The 14,221-nt window shown below is 37.8% G+C and overlaps 1 protein-coding gene across 5 annotated transcripts in view; it reads right to left on the bottom strand.

The window, feature by feature from the left end:
* FRY (FRY microtubule binding protein) overlaps nt 1–14,221 on the bottom strand; it is a 219,990-nt gene that overhangs the window by 10,459 nt on the left and 195,310 nt on the right. For all 5 annotated transcript variants that reach the window (XM_088159551.1, XM_088159552.1, XM_088159549.1 and 2 more), the window contains 7 exons: nt 14,004–14,204; nt 13,433–13,594; nt 9,885–10,048; nt 8,839–9,028; nt 4,535–4,684; nt 3,286–3,384; nt 2,751–2,834 (listed from right to left, as the gene is read on the bottom strand). In XM_088159551.1, the coding sequence (XP_088015677.1) occupies nt 2,751–2,834; nt 3,286–3,384; nt 4,535–4,684; nt 8,839–9,028; nt 9,885–10,048; nt 13,433–13,594; nt 14,004–14,204 (1,050 nt within the window). The remainder of the gene's footprint in view (nt 1–2,750; nt 2,835–3,285; nt 3,385–4,534; nt 4,685–8,838; nt 9,029–9,884; nt 10,049–13,432; nt 13,595–14,003; nt 14,205–14,221) is intronic.

Here is a 14,221-nt window from a genome sequence, read left to right as displayed (position 1 = left end):
TTGTCTACAAATTGACTCCTATGTTATTGAGACTGTTGCTCAAAGTAGCATCAAAGCTTGCAGATCACGCACAGTGAAATCACGTAATCTGTTGCAATAGTAAGGCAGGGGAAAGACATTCTGGAATATGAAGCTTTTACCCGATTTCAGAAAAGCTGCTAGCTCTAGCAGCTGACCTAGACAACTTCTATTTCAAGCTTCTTTAATGTCAGAATAAGCAATTTTTGCCTTTGCCCATTTTCAGTAACAGTAACAATAGTCAACAAATCATGTGCAATTATTTTGAAATAAGCTCTGATTAGAGAGACTGTGCCAAATTAGTTACCAGCATCAGGAGGCATTTGTGACACAACCACTTGTGACAATGATGAATTTGGTCTCACATCTGTCTCATCTGTAAAGGGGTCGGTTTTCCCCTCAAGCTTTTTTACCAGGTGGGGAGTTCTAAGAATCTTAGATTTCTGCCTTTTGTAGAGCAAGCTGTTGCTTTTTCTTCCTTACAATTAATTTTCCTTTTCCAGGAGTACCCTGGTTTTGTGCTTGGCTAAACAATTTTTTTAGGACAGAAGTTTTCAGCAGGATCTCGGGCCCTAGACTAAACCTCAATGAGTTTGTGAGTTTAGGCAGGTTCCCTTGTAACTGTCACTGTAAGACAGATTTTCTTCCCCCTACAATTATTAGATTATTTAGCCTTTCATGCTGAGGGAGAAGTGGAGAGGAAAGATAAGAAAACAAATACTTGCCAGTCTAGGAGTAATTTTTCCTTGTCCCTTCCTAATTGCATTTCCTCAGTTTCCCTGGTCTCTTCCTCCCATTACACTTTCATTGAATAAACAGATTTCTCCTTTGGGAAAAGCTGCTTCAGTTGAGGAGAATGAGTAGGGGAAGAAAAGAAATATGCCTGTTCATCCTGTCAACTTCCAAGGAATAATGCATTTTGGCCTGAATGAATAACGCTGAGGAGAAACCAGGGACTCCTGAAGGAATGAGAAACCCTTCTTTTCCGTCTGTCTGATAAGAAGTGTAAATAGCAACCCTGGCTTCACAAAACACACATTTAATTCCCTAACAGAGAATACCTAGTTATAAAAACCCACACAAGTGGAATGTAACATTTACTGACTTTCAGATGTATTTAGGCCAGCTATATGAGTTCAGTTCACAGGTTATTCCTTCTCCTTAGCATTATTTCTTTACTTTTTCAAAAAAGAAACAATGCAGTTGATCAGCAAGATGTGTCATTCTCCATCCCATTCTATGCATTTCCAAAAGAGAGATGAAGAGGATCAGTTAAGCTGCCTCCAGCAAGGTATATAACACTGAAGTCTGAAGTCACTGTTCAGGGTGTTTGTACATCAGAGGGAACAGAATGCCCGTGCACATCCCTGTAGTGCCATATACTCCAGCTCCCTCTCACAGGAGAGGCAGTGCTATGTATTCCAGGTCTCTCTTTTTAGACCTGAGAATAGCTCACTTGTAACCTCCTTGCACACCATCACAATTACAAAAGAGACAGGATCTTATTTAAATGCACTGGAAAGTGCCTAACTTTTCCTCGTGCCAGTACTAGGTGAGGGAAGATTGAACAATTTTCCCACCACCTGTGATTGCAGCCAGAGGATTTATTAGAAAATCAGATTTGCTAATAAGGTCAAGGAAGCCAAAATGCAGGAGTGGCAGGGATTTGGGATTCTTGGAAAATGGCATAAAAAAACAAAAGTCAAGGGAGTTCAAAGACAAGAAGACAAATACATAGAGATGGGAAAGAGAGGTTAAGATAAAGACAGAAGAAAATAAAGTGACTGGAGAAGTCAGACAAACTAAAACCAACATAAAAATAAAACAAGGTATTTGAAAAAAATGGTTTAACAAGCAAGTCTGTGTTCTGAATATGTCACAATTTTCGTTCAAAAGTGAAAATACATGGGAAGAGGAAATGTCACTTTTTTTCTACATGCTGTTGCTTCCCAATTTCGGCTAATTCTGTCCAGCCCTCTCTTTTTTCCATCCCTCCATCGTTTTTCTTCAAAAAGGAAACAGCCCAAGAAAATAACAGTCCTTAAGCCATTATACATCTGTTTTCTACACTTAGTATATCAAATAACATATACTTAGTATATCAAGTAACAGTATTAACTGCTGATGATATTGATATCTGAAAAAACGATTCCTTAACTGGAATCAAGAAACATAAACAAAGAAATAAATATACATGTACATGTATGTGTTAATTTTTTCTTAAAAATTGATAAAAAGATTATCTTAGCTGTAAATGCTTATCTACAGCATAAATAAATTTCCTGGCCATTTTACAGTTATTGTTTTGTAACTACTGATCTAAGTGTATTTCAACCAGGCAATTTTTGCCGTTGGGCAGATGGAGACTGTAACAGGTGAAGATAAAATGGGAGTAACATGGAAGGAGAGTACAGCAGGAACGATTTTCAGAGACACTGTGGAAAACTGCTGCTGCAACATCTTTCTAAAAGGGAGAGCACAGGGTTAGGGTCAGATCTGCTTCTTTGTCTGGAGTAGGGCAGCAGAAGTGCCTCCTGTGAATACTTCCCATTTCCTGTGGCCGGGACTGAGGCAACAACAATACCTTCAAGCCTTAAGTATGAAAACTGGATTATGTCCAAGCCCAGCAGAGAATCAAGGAGGAAGAAGAGCAGGCTCTTATGGGTTCAAGAACAAGATATATCACACACATGTCACTTTATGGGAGAGAAATAATACTGGGCATTCATTACCTTCTCTTCGGAGTCCCCTGGCTGGCAGGTAATAACTCCATCTCGTGAGCCTCCAGCAAATGTTGCTTTGCAGTTTGCAAGCCACTGTTTTCAGCAAGAAATTAAAGAAAATATGAACAAGATCTATGGTTTGATTCAAAGAAAGATAAGCAGTATTTTAGTTTCATAGCACATCATGTAAATAAAATTTTGCAATTGCATTTATTTCCATGGACTATGACAATTTGCTTTGACTATAATTTAAAAAGTGTAGTCTTGATTCCTATCAGTATTTCAATTGCATGAACTAAGAAAATTAATTAATGAATAAATAGGAGACAGACCAGTGATATTAAAGATACCATTGTTTCTAATATTAAGGGATATAATAATTACTTTTTAGTACTGGCTCATATGTCCAGGAAGAAACATTCAATGAATCCAGTATCTGAAACATGTTTTTCTACTGAATATTAATTTAAACAGATGAGTGGATGTGCAGTTTCCTGACATAGCCTAAGTATACAGTCAAGATCAAAAGCACAATTCAGCATACCGAGAGTGTTGCCTCTTTCCTGTTGTTGTATGTGTCCAGGTACTCCTGCAGCTCTAGAACACTGAACTTCAGCTTTTCAAGAAGGCCACAAGAGAGCAGCTGGAGAAATGAAATCAAAGGGTCTGTAAATGTCACTATAAAAGAATGCAAATACTGGTAGACAGTATAGGAAAGATATTGAAAAAGAATACTTAGATTTACATATACTAACACTGAAAAATTACATTTATGGAAAAATCTACATAACTAGGATACTATACAGATCAAGTCCAACTTTGACAAATACCATAATGCCCACTAAACCATATCACAAAGTGCCACATCATCTTGTTTTTTAAACACTTCCAGGTATGGTAACTCTACTGCTTCCCTGGGCATCCTGTTCCAATATTTAACACTCTTTCAGTGAAGAAACTTTTCCTAATATCTAACCTGAACCTTCTCTGGCACTGATGCTGTTCCTTCTTGTCCTGTCGCTGGTTGTCAGGGAGGAAAGGCTGCCCCCCACCCTGCCCCCCGCTTCTTTCAGTCAGTTGTAGAGTGATGAGGTCTCCTCTGAGCCTCCTTTCATCCAGATTAAACATCCCCAGCTCCCTCAGCTGCTCCTCACAGCACTTGCACTCCAGACCCTTCCCCAGCTCTGTTGCCCTTCTCTGGACACGCTCCAGCCCCTCAAATGTCCTTCTTGCAGTGAGGGGCCAAGAACTGGATACAGGATTCAAGGTGTGGCCTCACCAGTGCCAAGGACAGGGGGACAATCCCTACCCTGGTCCTGCTGGCCACACCATTGCTGATACAGGCCAAGATGCCATTGGTCCTGCTGGCCACCTGGGCACAGCTGGCTCATGTTCAGCCAGCATCACCCAGCTCACACCACAGTTGACTCAAATGAAACCACGACACATATTACATCTTTCCTGCTGAACTAAGTAAAAAATAGCTGCTTCTTTTTCATTTGTGGAGCCAGCTGGGTCTAGTAGGCATCTGTTTTGTATTGGGGTTTGGCACACAGGCTCAGCACATCATAACTGTTGTATGAGTCTGTGATTTTATACTGCCTGTCACTACTTACCTGATAAAACAATACAGAAAATGAATGGAAATACGGTTCCGAACAGGAGATAAAAAATATAAGATAGGAGGAGAATTCCTTTTTGACGTATCTGTTCAGGAGTTGCTCAAAAGTGAAACAGCCAGTAAAATAATGCACTGCAATGAAGTACATGCCTTTTGAAAGGAATATACTCACTGTTTCTGCATCTACAAAGAGGGTGGGACATTCTGAGCAGGATGTTAGCATCTGAGAAGACCTCACAAACTTGGAGCCTATTCCTCTCAAGTTGTCTCCCAAGTAACTAGCTGCATCACAGGTTAGGAAGCAGAATCTTTTCTGAATATTCTGGAAAGCAAAATACAGTTTATTGCATTATTTACTCAAGCATGAGCTGCTTTCATTTGTAAACAAATGGCATGGTTGTTTTTCTTTGCATTATAAAGTGCAAAAGAGACCATCTCCCTGTGGAGAACTGAATGTCTGCTCTAGGATACTGAATAAGAGTCATTATACTGGAGACAGTACAGCTGGGCAGCTGTGAAACTAATTACAGAATTCATCACAACCTACTACTGAAATACATTCTTTACATCCTGTAAAGACAAATCAATCTTTACAAGCCTTTTAGCCACAGGTAGCTTTTTTTTCCTTGTCTCTACAGGGTTAACAGAGTTGATCAGCACATGACTTTTTCTGCCCATTCCGGGCATTGTTCTGTTAATATTCCTGTCAAATGGCTAATCACATAATATAATGGACATACTAATGCCAAACAGCAGCACGGAAAAAATCAGAAAAAACCTTGTGCTTTCCCCTGTAGGAAGAACCTTCTTACTAAAACTTTACTGCTGCTTGGGAAGATTCCAGAAATACTGCACTGCATCCAGGAATTATTCTTCTCAGCAGATTTTTTTAATGTTTTGAGTCCTAAACCAGTCTAGCCTTCCAGAAACATTCTAGTGATTTTCAGTGACTAATATATAAAGTGAATAATGAATAAAAATAATATATTAAACTTGCACTCACTGAAACAATGATTTTGATAAATACCCATCAGTTTTCACTGCCTAAATATATCTCACTAAGGCCTAGTGCTCAGCAGTTGGGAGCAACATGAGAATATTTTAAAAAATAAATGCATGCAACATTTTTATATGATTCATTCCAGGATACCAAAGGCCTTTTTCTGAGGAAAGTAGGTTAGGACCTGTAACATAAGAATTCCTCACTGGAGAGAAGCACTTCCCAAATGCCAGTCTGGATGGTAGATATAGAAGTAGCCTGTTACTGCTCCTGCACTGGTGCATGGAAGTTAAGTACCTAAAATCAAGTGAGTTGAATTCAGACTTTATTGATAGTGGAAGCTGTTGGATTGGCTCTTTAAATGCTAAATAGGCCCTTACACTGTACATAGCTTATACACTATCAATAATTTATAAAATGGTCAGAGTTCCTGTACTAATCAATATCATAACTACTTATCTGTGAATCTCTCTTGAAAGCATCTCAACTGCCCATCTGAGCACAGACAGGACCAGGCAGACTGATACTGGTCTTACTGTTTCCACCATCTTACTTCAACACAGAAATAAAGTGCTTCACACCTCACTCAGCACATGGTATAGATTCTCTGCTGCACTGAGTCTGTTAGAGGCAAGGGGTTATCACTAATTACCACCACACCAGATAAATTATTATTTTTATAAGCAAACAGTAGAATCATCTGAATCATAGGGCTTGGTGATGACTGGAGATTTACTACTGTGATGTCTTCTGGAAAGAAAAGTTCTTTGTGAAACTGCTGCTGCTAACTCTCCTGGCAAAGCAAAGAGATCTAGGTTTGATCTTAATCAACAGAAAAGACCTAGCTGAGAAATAAGAAGTGGAAGGAAATTTAAAACAACAGATTATGAAAGAGAATTCAAGTAACATTGGTTGAAAAGGACCTCTGGGGAACATCTGATGCAACCTTCAACTCCAAGTGGGACTATTGCTGACACTAGATTGTGTCAAACTTGCTTTTTACTAGATGAGTCTTAAAATCTCTAAGGGTCTTCAAGGCTTTGGGTAACCTGTTTAGTTGCTGCAATGCGTTCTTGGGGAGCAACAATTGAGTTTGTAAATCTGAGGCAATGAAGGAGACAGATTATAGAATATTCTTCCTCTACTCCTTTCCTTTTCAGATATTCATAAAAGCAACAATCAATCTACAGGTAAGATGATAATGGTCTTGAAGAGTGTTTTAAATTATTAAGTGTGAAACAGTGAGAGACTGTACTTTGCTATCTATGTATAATACTTCAGTAAATATATTTATTTTGCCATTACATGGACTAACAGTTCTATAATAAATTATCATCTCAGCTATGTTCTTCTGGGTGCAGACTACAGGGGCTGAAATCTATCAAGCAAGGTCTGAATGCAATGGGATTGAATGAAATGGGATTACTGTGAATAGTAATGCCAGCTGTCAGCATATTATGAATAGATATATACCTGCATATAGTCACTGTGCTTTGTGTCCATGTAAATAATAAAAAAATATTCTCAGAAAGTTTTCTTCTTGACCTCATGTTTCCTCTCCAGGGAAGAGGACTTTTATATAAGAAAAGGGCTTGACTGTGGAAGACACTTGCAAGATCTGAAATCTACCTGTCTTGCAGCTGCCTGGTCTGCTGAAAGACATTAAATTTGAGGGAATACTAAGAGGCAGCAGTAAAGATAATCCAGAGATCTCTGACTCATTTACAGGAAAAGTACTTCAATAATTTCAGGAACTTTAAACAAGTTTAGTGTGTTGTGGGCAAACATCCAAGATACCATTAACTTAATACAGGAATGAAATGTAGGTGCCCTGGAAAATGCACTTCTTTCACTTCACCAAGTATTTAGTTGACAAGCTCCTCCAAAGAAGGATTTTGTTTCACAGTCAATATTTTGGCAGTACTTTGCATTGCAAGCTTAGCACATACACAACTTGCTTCTGACATTTCCTGTTAATGAGGGTCAAAAGTCCAAGTTGGCAGATGAGTAGTAAAGTTTAACAGTGCAAACAAAATACAATTCCAAACTAGCTGGGATCTTATGAAAAAAAATAAGGGAAATAATACTTCAATGCTTTAACACTGAAAAAGAGAAAAAAGTTATTGTTATAAACTAAAAATATGGCAGTGACTTCAGCTAAAAATTGTGACTTGATGCTATTATTAACACCTTTTTCTTTCTCCTTCAGTATCAGCTGAAGAAAATGAGTAGGGTATCTTCTGAAAATTGGGCATGAAATACGTGCCTACTTAGGATTTGAAGTTAAACAGGTACTTTACAGGTAATGTTTAGGTCTTTCATTACACAGTATAATTTATTTAGTCTTCAGAACTGTAACACCAGTTCCTTTCCACGTCTTCAAAGAGGACAATCAAGGACAAGTAAGTCTCTAAACACTCAGACCGGGCTATTAACCTCTAGGACTGAGGTTAAGACAGAAAAGCCGACACAATGAATAAACACAGGATTAACACTCAAGTCAACACTGTGTTTTTTTTTCTTCCAAATGGTTATTTATCAGTGTTTAAAAGAATGCCTACAAGACACCCATATTTACAGTGGCATAATGTTTAAAGGAGGACAATGTGCAGGTAGATAAGACATACAACTCCAGTGGAGCACAGAGGAAAAATGATGAAGAAGAGATTCTTACTATAGGATGCTTCTTTCATAACAAGTTAGTTTTAGACATACAAAAAGACTGAAATTGTGTATTTATTAACAGAGTACTCCTTGTTAATAAAACGTTGTGTACTCTGAAATCCTAGGTACTTAAGCTACCTGGCTACTGTTTGCACTGCTGGAGCATGCTAAACATCCTGCAGCTGCAGGAGAAACAATTAAAAAATAATTACAGGTAAAACCAGACAATCATTCCTTAGAACAACATGTACATCTGACTCTTTCTTTTCTCATCTTTTTGCAAGATTCTTATCTTTGCAAGCATACAGTTTTAGGAAAGAGAAATGTATTTCTAGTCTTCAGACTCAGTCTTTGGAATTTATGTTACATGGTGGCAGATGGGTATTTCTATTCAGATGAGTAGGTACAAACCATTTAATTTTGCTGACATTTACATGGACATGCTCAGATTTCAAGAGTTTGCGATAAAAGAACAGATTAACAACAGTTAAAGATTAAAAAGGTTATTTTCTTGTCTCTTGCAGTAACTGTACCTGCAGTCTGTTTGTAATGTACTGAAGAAAACACTCTTTAAAGTGGATCTGTATTTTGCAACATGACCTCCAAACCTGCAAGTATTGAGATACATGGTATTTTCCTAACAAAACTAGTCACAGAAGACAGTGATGCATGAAAACGCAGTACAGTGATTCTGCAGTATGCAAAATTACACGGGTTATATATCTAGTAGTTCATTACTGGGGCATCTATCAAGAAATACTAATTGCCACACACAGAAATTATGATTTTGTATCTTAAACTTATTTTCTCACCTTAAACAGGGAAGAGAACACATGAAATGTATAAACTGCACAGGAACCATCAGAGTCACACATGAGCTGGTTGATATGACTACGCCAGGCTTCTTCTGCATCATCACATGCTGCTGGCTGAAATGCAGCAAGGATGGCGGAAAAAAATGGTGAGGGAGGAGGGGAGGCATTTCGATCAACATCTCCAAAGCTGAAGGAGGAAACAGAAAAAAAGGTGATGAAAAGAGAATACCAAGAAAGTGGCAGATAAAATATGCTATAACAGGGAGATAAAATCACAGGACCAATTACAGCTACTTCCTAAAAATATTAATGAATTTTTAAAATACTTTGAAGGTTGACTGTATGTTAACTGCAATGAGAAAAACCTCCAAATCAGATTCCCTATCTTCAGGCCATTATTACCTATCTTCCTCCATCCCAGAACACTTGAATTGTTTTCTTGTACCATCATTTCACTGAAGAATGCTGAAATGTTACAGGAGAATAAAGCTCTTTCTCTTCCCCCCTCCCTAGGCTAACTGCAGTCTAACTCAGCATCCAAAATCTAGAAGAGCTCCCAATGGCATATTAAAAAATCTTAAAGCCTTTTTATAACATATACTGGGGTCCAGCCACACTCACAAGCAGTCTTAAGATCATATAAATGGGATTTTTAACAATACTGAGACTTTGTTTCACGAGAAATCAGAAGGATGAATACATATCTGATCTGCTGAACAGGTACCAAAGTAATATCTCCATTACTGCAAATCTTTGAAAATCCTTTTTGTTTTAATTAAGCATCTACATAATGCCTAGCTGCATAGATGTACGTAAATATTGTATCTTATTTTTCCTAGAATGAAAAGCTTGGTTTTGTTTTACTTTTTTATCACTTCTGTGATAATCATGCAGGTAATTAGGGCATTGTCTTCTCATTGCTCCAAACCCATGAGAATTTTGTAACTCCTGTGGTTAAAACATCCATTCCATTAACTACCACCTTGCTACCATTTTGCTGTACATTGTACATCCATTGTGTGAATAATAGTGCATCAAAGTACCTAGCAAGAGCAAATTGTTCCAGTCTGTCAGCTTTCTCTTCAGTTTCTGTCATATCCAGACTAAGGCTATCACTGCATTCAAATGCTCCAGGGAGTTCATTTGTAGACCCTGAAAGGTCATCTTCATGGACTGCTATGTCTTGTTCTTCAGGTACAGCTTCAGCCTAGGGGAGTGAATGATGATGTCTTAGAAAACAGCAAATTAGTAAGTTAATTCCTCTAATAAATAGAAAGCATTTAATGAAAAAACCCACTTGAGAACATGTTAAACTGCACAGATATAAAGCCACAGGTTATAAATGACATGAATCAACTCACACTTCTTCAAAAATACTGCATTTGCTCAACTTTCTGCCTTGGATAAATATTATTTTTAAGGCATTTTTTCAACATGTCTAGCAAAGAATTTCAGATTCCAATGCAGGTGGCAACACAGGAAGGAAGTAATTTTTCAGGAAAAACAATAGGGTTCTTGTTACTGTCAGTCTGTCTTTGTCCCTTAACACTTTATAGTGTCCTAGACTGTACTAAAGCCTCTCAGAATATATTGAAAACAATCACTGTCTGGAAGACTATGCATATTTAGAATTGGGAATTAATTTTAACATGTCATTTACATTCAAGAGGAACCCAAGCATTCTAACAGGCCATTAAAAGGATTATGCTTAATTTCCCTCCTTTTTCATCTATCAGCACTTAAAGCTCATAATTTCTTTTTGAAACATTCCAATTTCTCTCGCATTTTTAGTCTGAACAAGTTTTGTTTCAGCTTTAATCTTTTGGCTTCTGTCTGCCTCATTGATGGCAGCCAAAGCAGCTCCTGTAGGGATGACTGCAGTGGGTTGCTCAAACCTTTGTGCACATAGGCCCATGTGCATGTACATGCATGTGCTGGGAATTAATAGGGAGGGAAATCTGTGGCAAGTGGAATTAAATGAGAAAAGTGGCCCTCTGCAGTTTATTAAGTCTGCTTGGATCCTACAGATTAATTACAGCAATTTGTATTTGTAACAGACGGAACAGGATCAGAAGTTAAGTACAATAATCTTTTGGTTTTCTTTGTTTTCTAAACAAAAGAGATAGAAATATTCCTGAGTTCAGGGTGAATGAAATGAATCAGAGCCTAAACCATCTTGAAAAGAGAAATGCAAGCTATATGGCTGAATTATCAGAATAGGAACCAAAGCACCTGGTAAAAAGTGTAAATCTTTCATGCTTATTCAAGAAGTAATTAGTAGTAACCACTTTCAAATATTAAATATTAGCTTGAAAGAACCACTGCGGTTTCTTCACTGCAATGATAGAGTTTGTAGGAGGAAAACACATTTTGATGGGATAGAGCAAGGGAGGAAGGAAGAGGAAGCAAACACCTCCCACCCACTGGAGTCTAATATGATTCCCCAAAAGCAAAATAGAAAAATGAACTTTGAATATTCATGGAGGACCATAGTACACTTCCAGAAATATCTGAATTTAGGTAACTTGAAAAATACATAATATAGCATAATTAGAATTTTTATAATCCTCTCAGAATTATCCCACTATCTTTAATAGAAAATAAGTTTAACTAACTTAGTACTGTTAACAATAATATCTGGATTTTGGCATTGAAACATCTAGGAAGAGGCTGCACAATCAGTCTGTTTCTCTCAATTGCTGTATCTATTTAAAGGCTGAGATATTTTTTGGGCTTGTTTATAATGCAACAACTAAACATTTTGTAAATCACTAAAGAAGCAAAAGAAACTCTGCATGGATGACGCCTCATCAGCTCTCTGAAAAGAATCCAGAGGAAAAGAGAAACAATAAAGAGCTCAGATTTTCTGTTATGAAATTAAGTAAAAATTATTTAGGTTAAAGTTTCAAGTTTTTCTGACTCAAAACTGGATAAATTCTTCTTTACATTAATTCCAAATTATTCTGAGTAAATATACAGAAGTATGCACACTAGAAGAAAATACTTTTGAAGCAAAACCCCCACCAATAAAGCATTTTGTGCTTACCAATTCAATCATCTTTGTAACAGTTGTAACCTGGGCTATATTTTACACCAATATCAAACCTGTACCAGGACTAGCTGAATTTGCAGGTCAATTCCACAAGAAACTGCTCTGATTTTACATTCTTTACTTACTTATGTAGTCATTTTTGATGAATACTGGCACGTGTGACATTAAAGAGATTTTGACAGTAAAGATTACAAACCCTCAGATATACATTGAGCTCCTAAGCTGTGATTTCCAGTTCTTGATGTATACACCAACAGCTACTGCAGCTGGATGCATGAGATCAGCTGCAGTTACCACCTGCAAACGTGTCTGTTCTGACTGCTGCTTCCTGAACTGAAATTCTGCCAACTTCTGCTGTTTATGGTTGTTATGTGGTTACTTGTCTACCAACAGTTGTTTTGACAAATGATAATGAGTTTACCTTCTCCACAGCCACTGTTTGGAGAGGCTCCCCTCCTTTCCTATCCTTACAAACACTTCCCTCCTCCTGTCCTTTCTTCCTACTGCAGCAGCTTCTGACACAAACAATTTGTTCATTATTCAGCACAATTCCAACCTCCTTTTCTGTGACTTCTTCAGTACAAGTTTCCATTACTTCTGAAACGAGCAGTGCTAGCACTATCAATTTTTTGTGTGGCTACATTTGGAGGGGGCAAGGGCAAGAAGGAAAGCCAATGATTACAGAAGACATATTCTTCCTCTGCCAGTCTCATACACTGTTGTTTCTGCAGAAGTCTCACAATTTAGACATGTTAGAGAAGCTTTACTGACAGAAGCCAACAGTATCATCAAGCCACTAATTCACACATACCCTGCAAAACTAGATTATATTTCTGGAAAGACACTCAAAGGAGCAGGTTCACCTCATCTCTCATGAGCAAGTATTGTCAAACAGAAAAATAAAGAAACCATCCCCATATTGATAATGATTTACCAACCTTGCTCTGTCTTCATCTTCTGACACAGTTCTCTGAAATGCACTGTGCTGAACATGGTTGTTGTATCCTTGCAAATCCTGCCTCCCCACCCCCAGGATGGTTTAATATTGTGGTCATGAACTTAAAATTTCTGCATGTCTGCCAAAAGGCAAGTACTGAATCCAGGGCACATAACTGTACAATAGGTCCCCACATTAAAAAATATTTCAGAGAATACACGCATACACCCACCATGTGAGCTGGCATATCGTTCTTTAATTCAGCATGAAGAACAAAAGAATATTGCCTTGGAGTTGTAACTTGTAGCCAGTTCATGAACTTATCTTCTGACAAGCTTGTAGTATTTTGGTGCATGCAGTGCAGTGAAACATATTTAAGAAACAACAAATAAAACCTCTTAATAAAGAAAGTGTAAGTAGAAAGGAAATGGTATGAAAGTGCACTAGTGCATGAATGTATTGCACTATGCCATTAGACAGAGGAAGCCAGAATGTACTTGATTTCACAGATCAAACCCTTTATGAAAGTGCAAGCAAAAAAAATTCAACAGTGTTACATAAAATACAGTCCAGTTGGAAAAGAAAGAAAAAAATGTATTCACCTTGGGTTCTTCAGACACCTGGAGATTATTCATACCAGGCAAAGACACATCAAAGCTGGATGTTCCCATGTTGAAATGATGAGGGTCTGCTGAGGTTGTCTCACATGATGTAGAAAGTGAGTCAATATGATTTGCATCCTCAGACGGGGAAAGATTTATAATCTGTTTAAAAGACAATAAAAGCACAAAAGAACTGAATATACAGCTGTATATTTCAATATTTCTGTCATAAAAATTTTATTAAAAGCATCCCAGAAGTGAACAATGAAAATCTGACACCATTTACCAACGTGGAGTCTTGTTCTATTTCTTTAAACATTAAATACATCAGAAAGATTTACCACTGGCCTATTGTAAAAAATTGTCCCATAGTAAAAAGGGCAAATAATAAGATCTGATGATTCCTGTGTTTCAAACTTTGCATTAAAATTCCTATTTACCTTTGCAAATAAGGGAAACTGCACCCAGCAATTTCAGCTCTTTAGATGGCACCTTGGTAGAGGAAATTAAAAGCCCAGCTCATTTAAACCCACTACCCTATCTTTTCCTAAATTTCAAGTTTGCAACTTACTAGATCTGAGTTCTCCAAGATTTGGCTGGTGGTCAGGTCCTCCTCCTCTGATGACTCATCCGAGTCCTCGTGGTTCATTTTGTTCAGGCTGGGTGTGCTCCCTGAGAGCTGGTTCTCTTCCATCAGCTGCATGTCACACTTGTCCAGGCTGTCCAGGGACCGTCTGCGCACCCCCCAGTTGAAGTTGTCCATGCTCTCACCCTGAAATCAGACAGAGG

This window comes from Sturnus vulgaris, chromosome 2 (genome assembly GCF_052056855.1).
Source record: "Sturnus vulgaris isolate bStuVul1 chromosome 2, bStuVul1.hap1, whole genome shotgun sequence".
NCBI classification, from domain to species: Eukaryota; Metazoa; Chordata; class Aves; order Passeriformes; family Sturnidae; genus Sturnus; species Sturnus vulgaris.
Note: the sequence above shows the minus strand (reverse complement) of the source record. Positions and strands in the feature narration are given on the sequence as shown.